General features: G+C 52.2%; 1 protein-coding gene across 1 annotated transcript; it reads right to left on the bottom strand.

The window, feature by feature from the left end:
- Positions 1-12,372: 12,372 nt before the first annotated feature.
- IRX3 (iroquois homeobox 3) lies at positions 12,373-15,616 on the bottom strand. The gene is made up of 4 exons (XM_074158091.1): positions 15,395-15,616; positions 13,810-14,935; positions 13,182-13,248; positions 12,373-12,427 (listed from the first exon to the last, which is right to left on the bottom strand). Exons 1-4 carry the CDS (start codon positions 15,614-15,616, stop codon positions 12,373-12,375), a joined length of 1,470 nt encoding a protein of 489 aa, XP_074014192.1.
- Positions 15,617-24,601: the final 8,985 nt, after the last annotated feature.

Here is a 24,601-nt window from a genome sequence, read left to right as displayed (position 1 = left end):
ATTGTGCGATAGACTTGACTTAATAAATAAAGCTGGGATTCTGTAGGAAGTCACCAATGGTCAAATTCATCAGAGCAAGGATTTTTTATAATACCTAAGTCTCAGATAAGGCCCTTCCTGGTTAAACTGATATATACCATGGACAATGGCTGTGTGTGAAGGTGGCCAGCACGTTTGGCGTGAATCTCATTAGCTACAAGGGTTGCCTACAAACAAAAGACTGGAGGAGGCTTCCTGTGTCATTGAGTCCTATCTCTGGTTAATACAGACACCACATCATGTAATGCCCAAAACTAATTTATCGAGCTGATCTGAAAGCAAATAGGGGCTTGTTTTAGGGTTTAGGGGGTTTTGGTTGGTTGTTTGGGTGGCTTTTTTTGCTGCCACAGAACCTCCCTATTCTGATGGTTTGGGACCTTATTTTAGTTTCCAGATATTCATGGTTTGTTTACATCTGCTTCTTCTTATGCCATAATTATCCTCTAATTTCTAGCCCCTAAACCAAAATACCAGCCATGGGAAAAACTCAGCTTACTCATTGGCCCTATAGTAAGGAACAGGTTGAAATGCCTCCGAGTATGAACGGTTTGAAGGTGCCTAGGAGGATGGCCCAGGTGACCCTCACTCTTATACCTAGGGAAACATCTCTGAAGGGAAGTTTTATTTCCTTCCCAAGGAGCTAGGGCATAAATATTTTTCTCTTCCAGAAAGCTTCTGCAAAACGATAGTCTGCTCTTACACCAAACCATTTAATAAGTTTAATTAAATGGAAGCTTATGATAATTAAACCAAAAGCCTAAGGGCCCTGTTCTGTGAGGACTTACTCCTTGCATAAGACCAATTTCCATATAATTTAGACAACAAAAATAGCGGAACAGTGCTCTGCCATCTAATTTATATGAAATTGGTATTCTCCAACCCAGATTTATATTACGCTGTAAACAGACTTCTTGTATCCTAGCAGAAGTGACATAGCTCCAGTACAAGTATTGGAGCAGAAAAGAAAGAAAAGATTTTTAAAAGGGAACCTCCCTCTTTTTAAAAAAAAACCCAAAACTGAATGTGCAAATTAAAACTGTAATCTGATAAACTCTGCATGAGGATCAAATATCCTTAAACAAATTCTCTGACATAGCGGGTACTTGTAGGTTCTTCTTTCATTACAAATTTGCATATTTACTACTTCTGGGTGTTTTCTTGAACTAACATTTGTGATCAATGCTAGAAAAAAACCCCCACGCTCCGTATTTTGGAATTCCTTGCTGTCTCCCCCAGTGTCCCAAAGGAACGGTACCGTGCATTATCTCCTCCACCACCTGTATTTTTGTTGCACTTCAAAACAAAGCTCCAGTACTACAAAGAGTTGATGGGGCCTGATTCTTCCCTGCCTTACTCCGACTTTGCACAGCCTGCTGCAGACAAAGCCGTTCCTCTTGCTTACAACCAAAACAGTAGGGAAAGTCCCCAGCCCTCCCCACCAGCATGAAAGAACAGCAGTTTTGGGTCCTCTCCCAGCCTGCTCCTGCAGACACAGGCTCTAGAAAGGGAGGTAACCCCCGTGGAGGTGGAACAGGGACCCTTTCTGTTCTCCTCTGCTCCCACGTGCGGCACAGCTGATAGCTGAGCCCTTGGTATTTGGTGGCTTTCCTGCACAAGTTGCTCGGTTTTGGGTATTCTGGGGCTTTTTTTGTTTTTTTAAAGAGACTGGAATTGGCAGGTTCCCCCTACAGGGGAAGGTTAATTTTGCGCCAGTTCTTCTTCCAAAGGAAAGCAGTGGTCCCACGTTGAGGGAGGCTCTAGGTCTGATAGTTGTAGGGAAGGTGAAAGCGTTGTTTTGAGCAGGCTGGACACCAAACGCTCCCCTGCACTGCTACTCTCCATTAGATGCTGGTGATTAATTAGGCTCAGGTCAGAGCCTTATGAGATACACACTTCTCACTGACAGTCAAATAATAGACACCCATATCTAAAGTCTATTTGTAGAAGTAGTAGGGAGGCATCATCTCATGTACCGTAAATGAGTTTATCATTATAGGTTATAATGCCCACGCCTCTATTTCTAAACCTTCAAGACACTGACTGTCACAACTCCGACCTGCACAGAGTAAACGCAAGGCCCAGGGGTTAAAACTCAAGCCAGATGAGCCAGAATTATTCCTTGTAAGACAAGGCATCTGGAAGCTCTCACCCTGCTGATGACTGCCCTACCTATTGGTGGGCTTTGACCCAAGCATGCAGAGAAGCTTTGCATCCTGAGGGTCGTTTCTGACAGCACCAAACACGGAAACCTGTTCTCTTTACAGTCTTCAAAAGTGGCTTACAAAATATCTAAAGTATTCAAAATCTGTGACCTTTACCTCCAGGCAGAGACTTCGTCATGGTGATCTATGTGTCTGTGGCCTTAAGGCCAGATTACTGCAACCCCCCCCCCGTCCCCAAAACCACCTGCAGGCTGGAGCTGCCGGAGAGGAGAAGCCTGACTGCTCAAGGGCCCTCACCTGGGGACGTTGGCAAACCCTGCGCTTGGCAAACGGCATCCGCAAGTATGATTCAAAGTCTTTGTCATTATTGGTGTTTAAAGCCTAAAAGGGTAGAAAGCAGGACTCACTGAGGAACCCATGCGCAATGTCACACCGTGGTGTTTCTCAGGGGAGATGCACATGGAATTACTCACAGCTACAAGCTACCACAAAGGCACATGAAACTGTCCTCTACTGTGGGACAAGGGTGCAACTCATCTTGGAGGTACCTGAAGGCGGTCTGCAGACACGTCTCCTCCCACAGGGACTGTGCAGACCTGGGGATCCAGGCACCCAGCTGTACAGGGCAGCAAGGAGTGAGAGCTAGAAAGGCAGGCTGTGCTGCCCAGACAGCTATTCTCCATCTCCTCCAAGGAAAAGGCCAGGAGCTACGCAAGCTCAGCCTGTGTTCGGGAGGGTGGTATCTGGCTTGTAGGCTGCCAGCTGACCCTTTACAGCATCTGTGACAAGGCTGAGGCTCAAAAATAAGTGTGCTGTTTGGGTTTCATGTAGAATTATAAATATAAAAATAAATGGAAATTGTCAAAGGCAGAAATGGAAGGATTGCATTAATTTCCCTAAATGATTTCCCTAGCAAGGCACGGTCATTTGGCATTGCATGTTTCCTAGGGTTACGTCAGAATGTACCAGCAGTACGAATACTACCATTTTTCAGAGGAATCAACTCCCCACCTTGTTAAGTTTACAGTTCGAATAGCTGCTTAATATTATTAGAGAGTTTGTCTTTTCTTAACTTGACTTTTAAGTTTTTAAGATTAGAAATGTTCTTGTAGAACAGTAGTAGACCAGCATATTAGAGCCTAAAGCCCTTTGAAGGTTTTGTACCCGAACCTGAACCTAGATCTGTATCCCACAAGTCCTCCTCTCTTTATTGCAAATGAAATGAGAGCACACCATACCCAGCTGCACGTTGAAATGAATCAGACACCCCAAAGCTCCTGGAGGGCTTTTAAACAATGGATCCAGTTTGGGCAGATTTGGAATTCATCCCACTAATGGGATGAGTTCCAGAAAAAAAATTAAGATGATGCTAGATTGGGGGAAGGTACAGAGGAATAGGGAGGAATCCTCAGCACTTGTGTGAGGCTGGGGAAGAAATTTCCATGTGTGAAAGGGAACTAGGGGAAGAGGATGAGGAGAAGTTTGGAGAGATGGTGATATTCCCGCGGCACCTACTGCAGCTTCACTGAGCCCAACGCGCATGAAACTTGTTTGCTGAGACCTCTGTAGGCAGTGCTGAATGCTACAGATGCAGCATTCAACCTCCTGCACCTGTCCCGAGAAATATCAGTATCAATTCATTGTAAGCATGCTTCTGCAGAGGATCTGAGCTGGGTTTTCGTGCTTTTGCATAGACTCATGATTGGGAGGAACTTTCTGCTGCAAAATTTGTAAACCCTAAGAGAAAACACAAGGCTCTTATGCCCCATGCTGCGGTAGATGTGGTCCTAGGATCCCTCCTAAACTCCATAGAAAGCAAAAAAAGATATCTGCGCCTCAATTACAACACTCAGATAAGAACCTTTAGTATTCCTACCATGTTTTACTGATGATGGAAGGTCCACGTTTCAGGCCGGGCTCAGGCCCTGTGTAAGTGTATATAACTCTCAGGGACACAAATAGTATCTCCTCCCTCTTACATCAAGTCTGAATTTGGTCCATAGCATTTGTTAAATGGTCCAGAAAAACACCAATTTATCTTACAAGAGCAAAGTAGTCCAATACAAGTAAAGAAACGGGGAAGGGAGTGGAGAGAGATGTACAGAACTGAGTTTCTGGGCAAAAAGCAGTCCTGGTCACAGCCCGCCAGCTCCAGGTCTTGCCATCCGGTTCCGGACATATTTCCTTAAGGTTAGTGTAACAAGTAAAGTAAAAACCATGCCCTCTTAGTTCACACGCAGCACCGAGATTCCAAACTCCCGTGATAAATAATGTACAAAGGCGCGAAAGTACCGTTCTGTTTGTGCCGGGCCTCCCTGGTGAGGGAGATGCGAGGGACGGGGGAGCAAAGCTCTTCTGCAGAGCTGCCGGCGTGGCAGCACCCAGCCGGTCACTCGGGCAAACACCCCCCTGCCACCGGCCAGCCCCCGTCCCGGCACACTGAGCCTCTTTTCATGGGAAGCATTTCGTGTTCCAGCGCCTCGCGCACACAGAGCCTTTTCTAGGACGTCCTTACCTTGCTGTTATTTTACACTGCCTTCCCAAAAAGCTTCAAGGTCTGGGTTTTTTTAACATATGTTTTTTTAAAAACTTTCTCGCACTATTCAAAAGAATATTTGAATGGCCACTCGAAACCCCGCTGCCTAATGACTGCTGACTTGCTGAAGAAAGGAGGCGAGGGAGGCTTTGCTTTGGGGAGGGGAGGGGGGGGGGCAGAAAATAAAGAGAAATCGGCCCGGCTTCAAAGGGCGCATTTCCATAATTGCCCTGTAACTTTGGCAAAATAAATCTGAAGGGCTGAGAAAAGCGCAATCTCTCAGATGAGTGCACTACAAAAGCCCCAGAGATCCCCAGTCCCACTTGTTACCATTCTAATTCAGTGAGAGAATTCGGTCCCTAACCTCGGTAACAAAAGCCATGAAATCACCGTCCTCCCATTCCGATAGCCCCGTTCCCAAAGAATAAGACCTTATCCAGCCTTTGTCTCCGTCCTGCCCACGGACACTGGTACAAGTTAGGATACTGTGAGGGGGAAGAACAAGTGGTAGAGGTTTTCCAGAGCGACAATTTAAATCCTCCGTCTCGGGTTCTCGGTTGCAAATATGTGTGCTCCTACGTAGCGGGGGGAGATGGGGGTCTGTTTCTGGCTTATTTAACTACCACAACAAGCCCTTCTTGTAGTATATAAGTCGTTGAATTTCCATACGATCTGTTTGTCTAAACTTCCCCAATGAAAAGCGCACGTGAGAGTTATGCGGTATTTTTTCCTTTGGAAAGGCGAGAATACCCTCCACAACGGCTTGTAGGATTCAATGTTTGACCTCAGGAGTACATGATCTTAAAAAAAAAAAAAAAAAAACTGGAACAGTAATTGTAAATAAAATTTAAGAAGAAAGTGTCTAAAATGGCTTTGCTGCTGCGGCCGCTGTCCCAACTTTGTAATTCCTTGGTGAAAAAATGGCTGCTGACAGTGAATAGTAGGTCTTTTACAGCAAAGGCCCAATCTCCCGTCATTTGGCCCCTCTCTGACTTTTTTATTTTCTCAATAAGACGAGCTTTTGTGGCAATGTTCAGTATGGACAATCAGGACAGCCTTATAAAGGGATTGAGAAGGGCACACAAAGGGCTGCGGCAGCATCAAAGCGAGCCCGGCAGCACAATAGAGATGACATTTTTACATCCCAGGGCTGGGGCGGGCAGGGACTGAATACTGTGTCCATAGCAGTGTCAGTAAACAATGAGCAAAGTGGGAAAGGGGTGAAAACACAAGTCAAAATCTTTTTATTGAAGCCCCCTACACATTCATTGGGCATTTTCAGCCCCGCATTTGAAAGCTCTTCCATTTACTTACTCTCCGGATTCTCCTATTTAACTAACTGACTGATGATGGCTCCATTTTGATATCCAAAGAAAAGAATGAGAATTCTTCCCGAAGTGAATATATTAATTCATGGGATTTAATTACGCTTTATTGGCAGTAAAGAAAATATTAGCTGCACGGTGCTGTTCTTAAAGGGACACTGCCATCTTTAACACCACGTTCAAAAATCGTGTTTAAGAAGCCCCAGCCTTACCTGCAGCACTACTCCTGCCTCTCATTCTTGGAAGCAACGTTGTTCTTTTAGTTTGCCAGTTTCCTGCATTTAAGTTTGTTGGGTTTTTTTCATAACGAAAATAGGTTGGAGTGTTGGGCTGGTTTTAGCTGGTTTCTCATTCTGTTTCTTGTGCCCAAGCCCAAGGTCTCGGTGTGGTTCAAAGGACCAGCATGGAAAGTTTAAAACCAGAGGATTTAACCGATTCAGTGACTCCACCAGGTGCCAGGAGGGCAGCCACGAGCACTAAAACTTGCTTTTCCCGGCATTTTTTTTCCCCCTGGAATTACATGGAAACATTTCTGTTAGTATCAGGCCACGATTTAGTACACCAGATGAAACCTCTCTGTCAAGCGTAAGTGTCTGACATTGTCTTCTGCTTACAGAATTCTCCACCTGAGAGCACCGGTGCCAGCGCCGCTCTTCAATAGCCATCTCAAATGTCCTCCTTCGTTAAATTATTTTGGAATGGGGCTGGTCTCATCTCCCTGTGAAGCTTGCGCTTTACCTCTCTTGGAAGCAAGTTAGACTGTAACAGAGCAAATCGATGTTTTACTCCTTGTATCTAATTTCACATTACATTTATGTTTTTAGGCACTTAAATTTTACTGCTTAAGGTATCTTGAGTATTGCATAGTCCAGTGTGAATTAAACTAATGATGGCTGAGAAATTCAATAGTGTGACTCATATATTTGAGACAGAGACAGAGAGACATATTTTCCGCTCACTGTTTTGCTTGAAAATAAGTATAATATTAATGTATGAAAACCTCAGTTTTATGCATACTTGGTAAATAATTTTATTCTAGCCTGGCTAGCTGGCCTACTGACATGTATTTTCACTACTGCTAAAAATAATGAGGAATCCAAGTGACACACATTTATGGCTAGGAGTGCCATCAGATCCCTTGACCTAATTGAGCATGCCTACACACCTTAGAGTGTTTTGCATAACCAACTTAGACAGCAGGAACATTTCCAACCAGATTGATTGACATATTTTATTTCTAACTTAAGCTTAATCATGACCAAGAATGATTCATTTATACCTTTCAAACTTTAGGAATTGACACAGGAGACAACCAAGCTGCAGACTCCAGTGTAAGCAATCATGTAAAGGGAAAAATATATATTAATATAGTTTATTAGCCTACTTAGCTGCTGAGGCTGATGTAATAAAAGGGATTAATTAGCTGGTGGGAGAGTTAGTTTATTTTATAAAATAAATGTCGAACTAGATTATTTTTTTTTGCAGGAAAGCTTTTGTCCTAAATCACTCCTCCACTAACAGTTCTCTGAGAAGGTACTGTAAGGTGTGGTTTGATTTTTTTTTTGTTGTTGTTGTTGTTGTTTTTTTAATAAACCAGCCAGACGAGAGCTCATCTCCCAGCAATAACCAAATTGACTCTCAAACCGAGAGAGTTCTCGGCTCTTAAGGCATAAACTACCTTCAAATAAATATCAGTGGTTTCCACGTGCCGTGCCTTAAACGGGAACAAAGCCTAATAGAACAGACTGTAATAAAAGTGCTATTTCCAGCCCGCGTGTGTGCGGCTGCTCTATGCTGAAAATGTCCTTTAGCACTTTTTAACCATATTCTCTAGTGTGTCAGCAAAGAGACTCCATCAGAGTATTTAACATCGCTGGGAGCAAAGGAATAAAGTGGAGTCACTGTTGATTATTACTCATTAGCCACAAGGACATCCACTTAACATGTGAATAAATGAATGACACCGTGTCCTAATGGAAATGGCCTCAGTGTACCTTTAAGCAAAATGTTGTTTAATATCTTCCATTTGCTGAATAGCAAAGAGGCCTGTTGGACATGCATAGTTAGCAAGCAGCCATTGTTGCTTTGTTCCAATTTCAGCATTTAATAAAAAAAGATGTTGTCTTGACTGCAGCAACAACGGGACTCAAAACCCCGGGTGGCAGCACAGGCTCGTCCTCGTTCTGCAAATTCAGAATGTCGCCGGCATCCTAAAGGGTTAACACCCATAAAGCAAATGAAGCCTTAGAAGGTACGTGTTCTTCATTATTCCGCTTTACATTCAAATATATAAACCAAAGAACATCTGATATCTTTATTGGTTTTCTTAGATAAAACGCAAGCAAGCTATAAGCCTTAATTTTCTTATTACCATTTGTTAACAAGGAAGATAACACTCTCAAAAGTACTTGATTAGGACTCCCTTTGATTTGTATCTTGTTATGATTTCCGGGGCATATATTTTTGTATTAGTACACTGTCTTTAGTACACTGATCTTGCTGATCAAAGTGATAAAAAGAGGTATTTTAAAAGTGTAAATATTAACCATACAGGTAAACCACGTAATCTGAACGGCATCTCCAAGGCTGCCATGCTGAAGCGTGCTCTGGGAAACAAATCACGGCTGAGATACACGTTCCTGGCTGGAAAGCTGGGAGGCTGGGCTGGAGGAGCCCTCCCGCCCTCACACCCTCACAGCAGTAACTTGCATCCGTCACAACTTTTTCCTTTTGTTTGTTTTTTTTTGGTTTTGTTTTTTTTTTTTTTACAATATAGCTACTGAGCACAGCTGCAGCTATAGTATTAAAGATATTTTATAGCTAAATACTCACGATCAGAATGCCTATGTCTGCTCTGATGGGGATAAACCAGCTTTTACTATCTAAGGAAAATAAAAGCGGGCGCGTTGGCTACCGCGAAAGGTTTGGGGGGAGTTATTTTAACGCGTGGGGTAATGCCCGATTGTGAAAACTGTGCCGGATCTTTTCCTTGCTCGTGGGATTCTGTCTGCGTAACAGCTCGCTGTGCCGGAGGCGGCTCGCTGGTATTTCTCATCTCCCAGGGCTTTCTCCCGTCGTTTCCCCGGGGCTGTGATGGGCATTTTGGCGGGGGTGGATGGGAAGCCCGACACGGCCCGCTACGCCCGCCCAGCCGCTCCCAGCAGAAGTGGGGCTGACAAGTTGGAAGTCTCTTTCTCCTGTCTCCTCCTCCTCCTTCTCCTCCTCCTCCTCCTCACCGGCGCTTCCTCCGGCCGGCCCCGCGCAGACAGGGAGCGAGCGGGAGATGATTACATCAATCAGTGTCAGGTCTGGGAGCTGTGATTTATGAATATGCATAATGAGCTCTCACCTTTGAGAAGGACTAGCTAGGGAGATAATTGATTAGACAGGAAAAGAGCAGCCAACAGAGAGGGAGAGGGAGAGGGAGGCCTCTCTGCGCCGTCTCGGGCAGGCCTGGCCAGGGCTCCAGTGAGGCTGTCAAGCTGCGAGAGTGATTTCTAAAAAAAATAAAAATAAAAAAAAAATACCAGTAGGGTTTTTAATGTTTTGTTGAAACACGCATAACAAAATGTTTCCTCACAAAATTAATGGGAATTTTCTCCGCATTAGGGAAGCCCGGCCAGGCACAAAGGCTGCTTTCCCCCTGCAGGGAAACCAAGTTCTCACTTCCAGAAGCCAAAGGGGCGGCTTTCCCATGGCTGCCACGCTGCTGCGGGAGCATCCCTGCCGGCCGGAGCGAAGGCAGAGGGCTCTGCGGGGACGGGGAGCCGAGGGGCTCCGCTGCGAAGGCAAAGGAGCCTTTAATGGAGGTGGAAAGCTGGGGATGCAATTGTTTTCCCATCGTGGGCTCATTATTTTCTTCCATCGCCTTTAAGCATCTGTCTGGCCACTGTGTGAAAGTTTCTATGGAAAACCCACCAGGATGTCCAGAGGAAGGGGATGTGGAAATTTGCCTCTAGCTTTCTCTTCCCCCCCACCCCTCCCATTTTACATGCCATTAATCTTTTTTTTTTTTTCTTTTTTTTTTCCCCCCTCAGCAAGAATTGGCTAAGGGATACAAAGTGCAGAGAGACTGGGTAAAATTTACATGAGAAACAATCAGTTTCCTAACCACCCACCCACCCACAGAGTTTCCCCTCGTTTCGGGAGCCTGTCGGAGCGAAAGAAGGGGGGGGGGCAAACAGTTCCTGGCAGAAAGACAGAGCTGCCAGGAGGCCAACGCCATTTCCAGGGCGCGCTGTGACCGGAGAGGACGTACGGGGAAAGGAAGGGGACGTGGAGGGGGGAAGAAAGCAGAGGTCTCAACGCTGCCAGAAACTCCGCGGGTCCCTTCCCCGGACTCCCCGGAGGGCCAGGGCCGGCTCCGCTGCTGCCGTGGCTCCCAGTAGCCCGGGGAGGCCGCAGGCGTGCAGCCGGGGAGGGCTCTCCCCACCGCAATGCACCGCCTGCCAGGGAGAACGTTAATCGTGAAATATTAAAAACACCTATATAAAATGCGTGTATATACACACACACACACACAGACGTATAGTGTACACACATATATAAATCTTATCGCTTGCAAATGCCTAGGATTTAAAAATGTAGTTTATCGGCCTAGTGCAACCCAATCCTATAAATAATACATTCCTATCACTATGACCTCAAAATGTCAATACCGCGCAGCCCTGCGCATTTGCATATCTTGTACTGTCTAAACTTGAAGCATGTCAGCTATGCGCTGCTGTTTGTACTTTAACTTCATTTTAACTCCTGCTTCCCACCCCCACCCCCACCCCCCCCTCTGCGGGGTCTGTCACCAAAACCAGAAAAGCTATTTAATCACCACCTCCCTAATTATGCCGTTTCCAGGACTGTAAGGAGAGGAAGAGTGGGGGGCACGCTCCCCCCCCACCCCCCCCCCCCAGACAGAGATGCTAAGGAAGAGCCTGGGAACAAAAGCAGCCGGCCTGGGAGCTCTACCTGCCCGCGCAGCCCCCTCCCGCCGGGGGGGGGGGGGACACGAGCCAGCCGCGGCCACCGATTCCCGACGGTAAATTGGGACGAGAGGAGCGGAAAGGATGGGGGAGCATCGTGTGTGTGTCGTCCCCCCCCCGGCCCCAACAACCACCACCTTGGGATGGTTTCCATCTGAGTGCCAGGCGGGAGGGGGCCGGGGATGCCTCCCCCGCCCCCCCCCTCCCCAACCCCCGCCAGCGCCGCTCGGAGCGGCCGGAGCTCTCCCCGCACCGGGGCCCGATTTTCAGCGCTTTGCCGAGGAAACGAAGCTACAGGTTCCCGGGGCCGCGGGGAAGCCGCAGCTGCCGGTGCTCGGAGGGGCGGGCGGCCCGCCCGGCGCGGAGGGGCGCGGAGCTCCCCGCCGGCTGCGCGCTTCTCGCTCGGTAACCCCCACCCCCCGGAGCTGGGAGGGGGGGCGGGGGGAAGACCCCCAGCTCCGCGGTGGCGGCTCAGCGGACACCACCACCACCCCCCCCCAAAACTGACACCCCCTGGGATGCGCGCAGGAGGCGCGGGGGATGGGGGGGGGATAACGCCGCTCCGCCGCGGCACCGCCGACACCCCCCCCCCCCCCCCCAAGTTTCCTTTCAATTAACCCCGCGCCGCCACCGCGCTCCGAGGGGGATCGGTAACCGGCCCCCGGTAATAAGGTCCTCGGGGGCGGGGGGGGGGGGGCGATGGATCACCGCACCGGGCTCCCTCCCCGCACACACACCCCCCCCGCACACACACACACCCCGCCACCACCGACCGGCGGGTACCGGGACGGGGCGGCGGCGCCTGCAGGGGGCGCTGCGGCTCCAGCGATCGCCGCCACCGGTCCCGGTCCCGCCACCGGCCCCGGCAAAGCCCCGCTCCGGCCGGGGATGCACCGCTCCCGCCGCCGCCCCAGCGCGGAAAACCAACAGCCGGTCGGAGGGGGGAGAAAAACAACTCCAGAGGTGGGAGGAGAGAGTGTAGTCAAAGTGGCAACAGTTTTTATTTATTAGCCAAAAATATATACTTTCTTGTACAATTTGGTTCACACATATGTACATTTTTTTTTACTGTATGTACAAAAAAAAAAACAAAAACAAAACCAAAAACAAAACAACAACCAAAAAAAAAAAAATCGAAACACCTAATTCTCACTGGACTTCCAAAAAACCTCACAAACTCAGCTAAATCCAGATGATAGTACAGAAGCGGGATATTTTTTTTTTTTTCCTTTTTAGTTTTAATATACGGACATGCTTACAAGTCGTAACTATACAGAGATTTAATTTTTTTTTTTTTTTTTACAATCATTACAACAACAATTAAAAAAAATTAACTATGATGATGACAACGCCGATAGAACCATAGCGGCATCAAGTTGGTTCTGGGGCCTGGAAAAAAAAAAAAATGACAGAGAAAAAAAAAAAGGTATTTAATAGGATTTCTAGTCAGATTGGGCCGGCACAATATTTTTAACTTTAGGTAGCACTGGTTTTGTTGTTGTTGTTGTTAATTTTTTTAAAAAATAGATTTCTAAATAAAAAAAAAAAAAAGAAAAGAAAAAAAAAAAGAAGTTTTTAGAGTGACTCGCAGCAAATTTATTTAGCTACGAAAATACCACGGGCCCGATCCCCGTGGTTTCGGTCAATCAAAAGGAGTAATTATTTCGGTGACGGCTCCGCCACCCTCGGGACAGCAAGGCTCAGCCTCTTCAGCTTTCCGACTACCTGGGCTTTATTTTAAATTCATATTTATTGTTTCCCCACTGCCGGTGTATTCCTCCCTCGGGCCGGGCGGCACCGGCGGGTCCCGGGCGGGCCGGGGGTGCTCGGTGTCCCCGATGCCCTCCCTCCCGGCCCGGCCCGACCCCGGGCTCGGTCCCCGCACCGCACCGCACCGCACCCGCCGCCCCCCGAACGCAGCTCGGCCTGCCCGCGGGAAGCGCTCGCCAAGTCCAGAAGAGAGAACAGCAAAAAAAAAAAAAAATAAAAATATATAGATATAGATAATCAGAATAACCCACCGCGCACGCAGAGGAAGGACAAGAACCGCCCTGGAAAGGGAACTAAAGAAGCGGAGAAAATAAGCTAACCATTTACAACTCCCTCTATATATCCTTAGGAGACTGAGGAAGCAATCTCTTACCGCCTCTGCACTGGCTGGAAAGCTGTCTTTATTAACTTTTTCTCTACTTCCAAGGCACTAGATCGATCTAAAAAGAGAAGGGAGAAAAAAAAAAAAAAAAAAAAGGAAAAAAAAAAAAAAGCGTTCCTTTATAGCCCCTCTTTTATTCCACCCCCCCATCCCTGAATTAAGCCTCTCGACTTAAGATCTCTTCTCGGCAAGTGGCAAATGCGACCGAACGACCGCTTTGCTGCGGGAGTGACCGTCACAAGGACAATAACCCAACCCCGCAGCGAGCCCCGCGGCCGGGCCCTTCTCACAAAGACCGTTTGAGCAGCAACAACAACAGCAACAAAAATTATCTCCGTCGGAGGAAGGTAAATCTCGGGGGTTCGGACTAACCTGGCCGGGAGGTGTCCACCCCCCCCCCACCACCGTCGCCGCCGCAGCCCCCGGGGGCCCCGCGGCCGCCCGCTCGCCGCCACCTGCGCCCCGACGGTCGGGCCCGGCCCGAGAAACCCGCGGGGCCGGCGTGCGTGCCTCCCCCCCCATCCCCTCCCGGCTCGACCCCACGCACAAGGTCCCGCGGGGCCTCCCGCTCCGCTCCGCGCAGCACCGTCCCGTCCCCGCCGCGTCCCTCAGCGGTCACCTGCTCCGGCGGGCTCCGCGCTCTGCGCCTGGTCCGCGGGCCGCGGGAAGGCGGCGGCGGCGGGGGGTGCGGCGGAGGCTGCCCCCAGCCCCAGCAGGTGGGGAGTGTTCAGTAAGGCCAGCGGGTGCGGGGGCGGGTGGTGGTGGTGGTGGGCCGGGAAGGCGCGGTTGGTCCAGCTGGGGAACTTGCCCAGGGGGCAGGAGGAGACGAGTCTGTGGGGCGGCGGGGGCGCCAGAGGCAGCGGCTGGGGGGCGGCCGCCGGCGGGGAGCCGCCGCCGGGAGACTTGCGGGGGTTGTCCGGGCTGGTGGCCGTCTCGGCCAGCGACCAGATCTTGGGTTTCGGCAGGGTGCCGGCCAAAGCGCCGTCCGTCGGGGAGGAGGCGGCGGAGGAGGAGGCGGAGGAGGGGGGCGAGAGGTGGTGCGGGGGCGGCTGGAGGGGCGGCTTGAGGGGTTCCAGGCCGGCGGGGGTAGCAGCGGCGGCGGCGGCGGCGGGGAGCTCGCACTTGTGGTGATGGTGGTGGTGGTGATGGTGGTGGAGGTGGTGGTGGCGGAGGTGGTGCGGCTCCCCCTCGGCGGCCTTGAGGTAGCGCTCCTCGGAGCCGGGCAGGTCCTCGAAGCCCTCGGAGCCCTCCGAGTCCGTCTTGGAGTCGGAGTGCAGGAGGTCGGCGTCCTGCAGATCGTCCTCCAGCTCGTCCTTGTTGCTCTCGATGTTCTCGGTGTCGATGTTCTCCAGGTCGATCTCCTCCTCGTCCTCCCTCTTGTCCTCTTCCCCCTCGTGGTCGCTCCCGTAGGAGTTGCCCTCCTCGTCCGTCCTGCTGCGGGGGGCCCAGGTCATTTTATTCTCCTTTTTGAGCCGCCGCCGCGCGTTGGCGAACCAGGTGGAGACCTGGGTGAGGGTCATTTTGGTGATGATGGCCAGCATGATCTTCTCGCCCTTGGTGGGGTAGGGGTTTTTCCGGTGCTCGTTGAGCCAGGCCTTGAGGGTGCTGGTGCTCTCCCGAGTGGCGTTCTTGGGCCGCGACGGGTCCCCGAACTGGTACTGCCCGTAGGGGTAGAAGGCGGGGTGGTGGTGGGGGAAGGCGGTGTGCTGCACCCCCGGGCTCTCCTTCAGCTCGTACTGGGCGCCCTGCGGCGAGAGGGAAGGCGGGGGGCGGAGGGGGGGGGGGGGGGGGGACGACCGGGCTGAGACGGCGCGCCGGGGCCCGGCCCGGGGCCCCTCCATCCCGCCGCCCGTACCGACAGCGGAGCCGGGGCCGAGCCGCCTCCTCCCCGCTCGCCCCGCCGCGCTGCCCGCGGGGTGCCCGGGAGAAAGGACCGGCTCCCCCGGCGGGGCCGCCGGCAGCCGGGGCCGGTCGCCGCAGCCGTCAAACCCCGCGGGCGGACCGGGGCGGGGGTGGGAAAAGCCGCGGGGTCGCCGCTCCGTCCCTGCCCCTCTCCGTCGCCTCTACCGGGGCAGGGCGGCCAGGACGCCCCCGTCCCCCATGACGGCCCTCCCCGGCCGTCCCCCGGTGGATCCCCAGCCCGAACCCGGTCCCGGCGAGCCCCGGGGGGAGAGGGTGCGCGGGGGGGGGGGGGTGTCTCTTACCAGCTGGGGGAAGATGGGCAGCTCGGCGGCGTAGGGCAGGAAGGCTCCGTAGCCCTGGGCGGCGGCGGCGGCGGCGTAGGGAGCGCCGTACATGGAGGAGAGGACGTTGGAGAGGGTCCCGGACGGGGCCAGCTCGGCGCCGCCGCGGGAGCCGCCGCTCCCCGGGCGCTCCGCCGGGTAAATCGGCCTGATGTACTGGTAGCCCAGCTGGGGGAAAGACATGGTGGGGGAGCGGGGGCAGGGGAGGGGGGGAGGAGGAGGAGGAGGAGGAGGAGAAGGGGAGGGGGGGGGGGAAGAGAAGAGAGGAAGAAGGGAAAGAGAAAGGGGAGAAAGTAGCAGGGCCGAGAGCGGAGGAAGGAGCCGGGTCGCTCGCCCTCGCCGGCCGCCCGCACTTTCAGCGCCTCCCGCAAACTCCGGCGGACATGGGGAAGGGGGGGGGGGGGGGGGGGGGGAGCCGGGGGTGCGCGGAGGCCGCGGGCTCCCTCCTGTCCTCGGCCGCCGCGGTAAACGATCCGATCGCTTCTTTCTTCTCTCACTTTTCCTATTGATCTGAGTGGACCCAGGTCAGGTCCTAACAGATTGCCTGAGATTATTGGGACTCTGGGCTCTGATTGACATTTCTAGTCTCTCACAAGCCCCTCCTATTTCTTTTAAGTCTCTCTCTCTCCCTCTGCCTCCCTCTCTCTCTCATGCCCAGAGCTCGCTCTCGCCGGGTTTGTCACTAGCTGCTTTTCTTTTTTTTTTTTTTTTTTTTTCTTCCTTCTTTTTTTTTTTTTTTCCCTAAATCTGTTTACTGACGTCGCGATCTTTTATTTGAGTTGCTTTCAAATCTCGTTTTAGCGATCGCCAATCAGTTGTGTGTTTTACAAAGGTTTAACCCTGCCTCATGGTATTCTAATTATATAGAGATAGATTTAGATATAATTTCTTTCATAGCCCCCCCCCCTCCCCCGGAGCATAGGAAGCCAGGGTGTCAGCTGTGAGCGGCACACGAGAGGGACAGGAAAAAGTTGTGACATTTAAAAATAAAGGCTCCCCCCCTCTCCCCCCCCGCCCCGGTCTCCCTTTTCAGGTTTTCAAATTTACAGCCTTTCCTTACCCGAGTTCATTTTGTTTTCTTTATTAAGATATTCCCTCCTTCCCTTCCCCCCCTCCGGCCCTGGTGAGGGTTACATCTCCTAATATAGATTTAAAAGTCTATTAGATTTTTTTTTTTTTAAAAATCTGCATTTCCAGAGCTACCTTGAAAATTTTCCTAATGTACTGAATCTTTAAGGAGTTCTCTACATTTTGTCTGGGCTAACAGTGGGCAGATACAGTGGAAAAGCTAAGTTAATTTTCCTCCTAATAAGGGACTTCAAAGAGTTGTAGGTCACAATTTTACATCAAAGGCAGAAAAGAAGGCAAATTAAAATCTTAACAAAGGAGAGACGGGAGCAGCCCTCTGGGCCATTAGTAAATAAGTGGTGTGAAAAAAGGGACAATGACAGGCACTGGAATTAAACTCATTAACACCTTTTTGTCTTGGTGCGAAATCTCTAATTAGGAAATTTATGATCATTTTGCTTATTCCCTCTGTTCTGAATCACTACAAGGCTTAGAAGGAAGTACCTGGTACGTGCAACATTTGCAAAGGGAGCAGTGGCACGGGCTTGTAAGGAGCTATTGGGAAGGAGTCAAGATACGTTTTAATTACCGAATAAGATTTTTTTTCCTTTTATGATCAACACGTTTTAAATTACTGTTTGCTCTTTTCTTTCTTTTTTTCTTTCCTTTTTTTTTTTTTTTTTTGACGCCTCCCTCCTTCTCCGAAACCAGCGTGTGAGTTGCAATTTAGCTTTTTAAGAGCACTTAAAACCCAGTTCAATCACGGCGCGTCTTTTGGGCGAGCGCCGGTGCGCCCCGCTCCGCGCCTGCCGTGCGGAGGGAGAGGCTGGAGGGAGACGGGAAAAGTTCACGCAACCTGTGGGGGCTGCCGTTGCGGGCCGGGGAGGGGGGACCTGAACCTGCCACCCTTATCTGCTTGTGAAAATGCTTGGTGTTTAAATTAAAATAAATTTAAGAAGAAGAAGAAGAAAAAAAAAAAGTTTGAAGGGTCTTTGGAGGAGTTGAGGCTGGAGGAGAGGCGTTCAGCCGTATTCCCCTCTCTTCCTAAATACTCTCCGGATTTATTGCCTTCAAAATATGATTTAGGTACAATATAACCACTGTGCCCACAGTATGGATTTTTATAACTGCATTTCTTTAAAAATGAAATTCATGTCAGATTATGCAGTTAAAGGAATCGACCTTGATAGCTTGCTATAATAAAACTATATCAGCTTGTAATAAATGCGGATTATAGCAAAGCAAGCTCCAGAATTAAAATTCCCTGAATCAATATATGAAAATCTGTAGGAAACATCTCTAATCGTATTAAGTTCATCTTTATAGCATTTCCTATCTGCTAATCTAGTGCAAAAACAACTCTGGGTTGGAGGAATTTATTTTCTTCTATTCAACGTTGCTCCTGTAATAGCTTTTGATAGTATGATGCAAGGGAGATAACAATATTAAATTCAGTTACAAGTTTATTTCTTTTTCTTTTTTTTTTTTTTTTTTTTTTTTTTAATTCAGAAGGAAACCAGGCAGCGAACCTCGCGTCCTGATTCGCTTTAAACTTTTCCCGTGGGAAGCCCTGGGCTGGGGCGATGGGATGCTGAGGGGCTCGGCGGAGAGTTTGGGATGCAGACCGCAACTTTTCAAAATATCTGCCTGGGAGAGAAAAGGGACGAATGTGAAAAATGGGACAAATCGGTCGCCGTTTGAGGCAGTGGCGCTCGCCACGCCGCTGTTCCAGCCGGGCTGTGCCCTGGGTGCGGGGCACACGCGTGTCCCACGCAACCGCGGCCGTCCTTTCGCGGCTGGCACGGAGTGTCAGGGCTGGCGGGATTAGTTGGTGATTTTTTTAATCAACGGCACAATCAATCCGAGTTCCTCCGCCGCGGGAGCCGCCGGCAGGGCTGGCGTGGGAGCGGCCGGGACGATGAGGGGGAACGGGGCGGGGGGGGTCCCCCGGGGACGTCGGGGGGGGGGGGGGGGGGGGGGGGCTGCAGCGGGGAAGCGACGGTGGACGGGAGGTGAGAAATTTAGGGGTGCAAATGGGTCCAGGTCAGGGTGAGGGATGGTTTATTAATGGGAAAGAAAGGGAGGGGAAGCGTAGCCGGACCAAATGGACGGGAGGAGAAATCCGCAGGGATGCGGCTCTTGGCTGAGGGGGCAGGGAAAAGAAAAAAAAAAAAAAAAGGAGAGGAGAGGACAGCAAACCGGGGGGGTCGGGGGGGGGTGGGAAAGGGAGGAGAGGAGACATCTTCCCGGGGGTGGGGCGGGGGTGTGGGAGCGATGGGCACGGCGAGAAGCGCCGCACGCCTTCGACGCCGAGAGGGCAGCGGCGGGGGGGGGGGGGGCAGCGGGGACCGGGCCGGGCTGCGGCGGGGTCGGAGGCGAGGAGCGGAGCCGGGCTGGGCGAGCGGGGGGAGCGGAGCCGGGCGGGAGAGGCTTTGCCCGGCCGGAGCCGAAGGGAGACGTGAAGGGGGAGGTTGGAGCCGGGTCGTCCTCCGGGGGCGAACGGCGGGGCCCGACGGCCGCCACCGCCCCCGGGGGGAGCCGCGGCGGCGGAGCGCTCCTCGGCCGGACAGACACGTGTCTTCTGGCCGGGACCTGTCAAAGCCGGGAGAGCGGCTTCTGATTTATTACCCCAAACACACACACACACCCCCCCCCCACACACACACACCCCCGCCCGCCCGCCCTCCCCCCGGCCTCGCCTCCCTCCTCTCCCGGCCGCCTCACACGGTCTCCGAGCTAAAACCAAACCTCCCTCCGGCTGCAGCCGGGCTTCCCCGAGTCCGCAGCCGGCTCCGGGAGGAGGTGCCGGGCCGGGGCAGCATCGCGCCCGCCCCGATGCCCCCGGGACCCCCCGTCCCCGGTGCCCATCGCTGACGCGGCGCCGCCGGGTCCCCGCGGGCGGCGGAGGGGACCGGGGGACACGGTGCTCCCGGGCCGGGTGTGCGTGTGTCTCTCTCCCTGCCGCAGGGCCCTGCTGGGGAGCCGGAGGCTGCCTGCTGGAAGTTGCGGGAGAGCTGCCGGAGGGGCTGCGGGGCTCCGGCGGGCTCCCGGGGGGTGCCCGGGGTCCGGGCCGGGGGGGGCACAGCACACAGCGAGGACGGGGCGCAGCCACCCAGGGAAGGGGGGGTGTGTGGGGGGGTGTAAACAAACAAGTGGGATTAGGAGAAGGGCCCGCAGTTAAAAAAGAGTTAAAAAAAATAGAGGGAAAGATCAAAGCGCTGGGTAAAAGACTCTTCAAATTACACGTTTGAAGCTTTTCCATAATTCCAAGGCGACAGATAGATAACAAGCTGCACATTCCTTATCACATATGGAATCAATCTGAAAGGAGTCTCTTGATCAGAATCTGTTAATTGCAGTGACATATGATTTGGAAAGAAAACACAATTAATGACCCTTCGTGTTAAGGCTTTGGGACGAGGCCACTGACAACCCGCACTCTGCAGCCAACGGCAACTTTTTTTCTCTTTTTTTTTTTCTTTTTTTTTTTAATTATTATTAGTATTAGTAAACTATTAAAGGGAGACATTCCTCGAGCCTGGGCGACTGTTTTGTCTCCGTTCCCCTCGCAGGTTTCTTCGGAAGGGGGAGGAGAAGAGAAGGGGACGGGAGCGCGTGTGCGCCTTTCCTTCAAGGTTTGGGGAGCTAAAATGATTTAGTACCTTGTCTGTAAATCTAATGACCTAAGGTGAGAAAAAATACTTCATCTTTTATTATTACCATTTGTGGTGAGCGTTACCAGGAAACAGCAGAACCCGTTTGAAATGGTAAATATATGTATCCATTTAAAACCCATTATTGCAGAGATTTTCCCAAAGCGAAATAAAGCCAATCTCCCCAATCCCATTTTCTAGCGCCCTCTGCCCACGGCTCCCCTTGGCTCCGCCGCCCCTTCCCGGGCTCTGGGACCGCTGAGGCTCACCCGACACCCCCCCCCCGGGTGCTGGGGAGGGGGGGGGGGGACAGCAGCAGTAGGTGCTCTACGCATTCTGTAACGTTAGGGAAGGCGGGAGCAACATTTTTAAAAGCTTTGCTCTTGTCATTAAAAGGTAATGGCTTTGTTTTAGAAGGGAGAGGGAAAGGAGGGAGAGAGGTTCATTTGAAGGTTATAAAGCATACACTTTAATAGGATCGAAGTGAAATTAGTTAATAAGAAAATGCTGGCCAGAAGCTCTCCGGGCTTTTAAGTGCTCTCCAGGCCATTTAGGGAAATTGAATAAGAACAGGCTCCGTTACCTGCAGCCCCAACTATTATCTCCAGTTCCGCACAGAGGCGAGAAGGGAAAAATAGTGCCTGAGAGACCTGAAGTCCCGTACACCTCCTGCCAGCCTGTTTCCTCGAGAAATAATGTCCCCTTTCTACTCGCAATCCTGTTCTCCTTCTTCTGCTGCTTTTCAGCAGACCAGACTACACTCTGTACCACAAGGGGGTAAGCAAAGGTAAGGGGCCATCAGCAGATGCCGAAGGCTCCGGGGGCAGCTCTGAACAAGCAGCCTCGGCCTCGCCTGGGCAAAGCTGGCCTCTTGGTGTTATTTTTTCCTTTTCATTTCTCTGAGGTGTTTTTTTTTTGTTGTTGTTGTTGTTATTTTTTTTTCTTTTCCCCACCATTGTAGCGCTTTGCTGATTTGCGTTCGGACGGTTGCCAATAGGTCAGTGTATTGTGTTCCCTAACTTCCTATCTGCTCCCTTTCTCCCTCCACTGTAAACTTTATCGTTTTTAGAGGTGTTAATAAAACCTTTCCTTTGGTAAATCGTTCATTAGGAACCCCACGGAAACCTGGAAAGACTTCAGAAAAAAAAAAAAAAAAAAAAAGCAGCGCTCGGGAATGAGAGGTTGGGAGAAGGCTTTTGTCCAAAAAATGCATAATTGCTGTGAATCTTAGGAAACATTAATCTTTATAGGAATTTGTGATTCATATCTGCGGTTTGACCGTTTAGGTGATTTACAATCTGTTAGCGCAATTCACTAATTTTATGCCAATATATTTTATGCACCCGGTTAGACTTCCCGTCGGAATGAGTGGCTTTTGTGTCTTGCCGGTGTCCGTGTGGCTCTTTGACTCCGACCCCCGGCGGGGGCACGTTCCCGCCGCTCCTCGGCAGCGCAGAAATGGGCAGAAAGTGCACACGACTTGGGGGGGAAACTTCCCCTCGCCATTTTCCGTCCCATCTTTCCTCGCCCGGCTTTTACTGGCCGGGCCGGGGCTGCGGGGCTGTGCGCGGCTCCCTGCCGGGGGGGGCTGCAGCCTTTGTAAGCCGGACCTGGGGATATCCCTGCTTTCCCGAGCTTTACCAGCGGGTTTCAACCCAGATTATTCTCCCCTCCTGCGGCTCCGTCCCCCGGTACGCCCTCGGCGGAGCCTCCGGCAGGGTTCAACGGGAGCCGCTTCTCGGCCCCGCGGGGGGTTCAGGCCGCCCCGGGCACCCACCCGCCCCCCCTCATCCATCCCACCCCCCCCCCCCGCCCCCCGGGGCCGCCGCGGGGGGGACGGTCCCGACGGGATGATGCCTCTCCGGCTTCCCCGCCCGGGTAACCCCGTCCCTCGTCCCCAACCCACCGGGAGGCGACTCCCCCCGAGGTGGGGACGGCGCATCTGGCGGTAGCGGGGGGGACACACCTGGAGGTGGCGACGCGTCGTGCGGGGGACACGCCACTCAGAGGACGACCCCGGACGCTCTTAGCGTGTGCGTGGAAGCAGAGCGGGGCATTCCCCGGGGGAGATGTTTCGGGTCCCCCCCGGCCGCCCCTCGGGAGAGCCGGGGGTGCCCACAGCCCCCTGTCATTTGTAACCGGGTTTATTAGCTTGGGGGGGGGGGGGGGGGGGGGGGATGAAACGCAAGCAAGGAAAAGGAGAGGCAGCTGCGCTGAAGATAACACTGCGCGGAGTCTAATCTTGTGACACCATCATTAATTACTATTGTGTTAATTACTATTTTTTTCCAAACCAGCCCCTGCCCGGAAGAGCTTACAGCCCACATCTGCTGCGTGATGATCCTCCGGTTCAGAAACGATTCCCTCCTTTAGGTCCCAGGTAGCGTGTACAAACGGCAACACCTACAGTATCACAGCCCGTCACCTCGCAGCCCGAGATTTTTCTGTCCCGTCGGCCCGGGTAGGATGATTTGATGCCGATAAAATACATTTAAATATCAAAGTCTTTATTCACGTCCATATTCCATCCAAACTTTTAGATCGCGAGGGCGTAACTGCTTTATTTGCTCTTCATCCCACGGATGCTGCCTTATATCAGTAACAAACAAGCATTGATTTTATGGTAAAGTCACTTTGGGATGGGAATGAGTAACTCCAGGCAGTGCTATCACTGTATTACATGGAAATGGCCCAGGTAACAAGATGAACATTGATTCAGCATTATGTTTGATCAATAATGAAATAAGTAACTTCAGGGCCAAATTAAAATGCAAGCTGGCTTAACGCTGCCAGCTTCTGGGCTAAGTGACAAGGCTAATTCAGCAGGGAAATGGCAATATTTGCATTAGAGGCTGCATCTGTTGTTTGGTGGAAGAGGCTGGATCTGCAATAACGCCGGATAAAACTGCGGGGAGCGGGTTTGGGGGGAACCCTGTCTGTGCCCGGGCTGGGGGGGTGCCCTGGGTGGGCTCCCCTCACCTTTCGGCCACGATGGAGCTGAGCTGAAAAAAAAATAAAAAATAAAAAATAAAAAGATACTTGAGGGCGGGTGACAGAATCCCAGCGTGCTCCCTGTCGCAGATAACCAGCTGGTGTTAGCACTTAGCGAAGGAAATAATGCTTTTCTAAACTCCTGGGCGCACAGGAGCCTGGGCCCTGCCCGCCCGGCCCCGGGGAAGGGTCCACGGTGTATTTTGGAAATGAAGGAAAGGGGGAAGGGGAAGTGATTGAGGAGATGAGTGGGAGCACGACCAAGGGCTCCCTGTACCGGCGGCCTTTGGCCCGGTTTATCTGCTGTTTTCTCCACGGCCGGTTTTTACAGCTCTGCCATCGTTATCGGGCCGGTGACACGCATTGATTTCCAATAGCGCTTCTCGCCTTCAGCCGCCCAGCACCGGCCCCGGGACACGGGGCGGGGGCAAAACCTCGGTGAGGGGTGCGAGAGGTGTAAAGCGTAACCCCGTACCCTAAATGGATGCCCTCCGCGGTTGGCGGCCGCTGCGCGGTGCCGTGCCGGGGAGGTGTTCCCACCGGGAGGGCAGCGAGCACCGGGGGGCGGGGGGGGGGGGCGGGGGGGTATGCAGGGGGTGCGGGAGAGGCGGCTGTGGGCAGGCACGGGCAGACATAACCTGGGGACACCCAGTCTTGTGACATTTTTCTAAGTTGTTATATTTTTTTTTTAGGTAATTCTTAAACGTTTCCTAGAATGTGAGGGGGGCGGGGGGAAGAAAAAAGATTTAAAAAGGAAAAAAAAAGAAAAAAAGGAAAAAAAAAAGGAAAAAAAAAAGGAAAAAAGTTAAAAAAAAAAAAGAAAAGAAACAAAAAAAAAAAAAAAAGAAAAAAAGGAAGGATTCTACCAACAAGAATAGGAAACACCTTTCAGGGCAGCCCCGGCTACGCTGAGTGCGCCGGGGGCGTCTGTGTCTCTGCCCCACGGATGGAAACATCCCCCCCCCGCCAGGCAGAAAGCACGGCCGCCTCTCACCGGAGAGGGGACACCAGACCGGCGGGGGCAGCGGGGTCCCCGGTGGTGGGTGGGTTTCTGCCCCACCGGCCCGGTGCAGCCCCGAAACCCGGGCAGTAAATAGGGCCCGGTGCGGCGGAGGTGCGGCTGGAAATGGATGATGTGGTGGGTGAGGGACGGTGAGGGACAGCCCGGGGCGGGGGCGGGGGGCAGAACCGCTCTCCACCTCCGAAGGAGCCGCGGACGGCGGGAGCTCGGCGGGCCGGGCAAGGCGACAGGGACGCGGGGCGGCGCGGAGTCCCACCCCAGCGGGTGCCGGTGCAAGCCCGGAGAAGGAGCGCAGACCGCGGGGGGGTGGGTTTAGGCCAGGCAGAGCGGGACCCCGGCAGGCGGTGGGACCCCGCGGGGGTGTGCAGCGGGAGGGAGCCGCCGGGGCCCCGCGGCAGCGCTGCGCGGCCGCGCACCGGGAGCCTTCGGGGAGCG

The sequence above is a fragment of the Numenius arquata genome, chromosome 13 (genome assembly GCF_964106895.1).
Source record: "Numenius arquata chromosome 13, bNumArq3.hap1.1, whole genome shotgun sequence".
Lineage (NCBI taxonomy): Eukaryota > Metazoa > Chordata > Aves > Charadriiformes > Scolopacidae > Numenius > Numenius arquata.
This window is presented reverse-complemented; position numbering and strand designations above follow the sequence as displayed.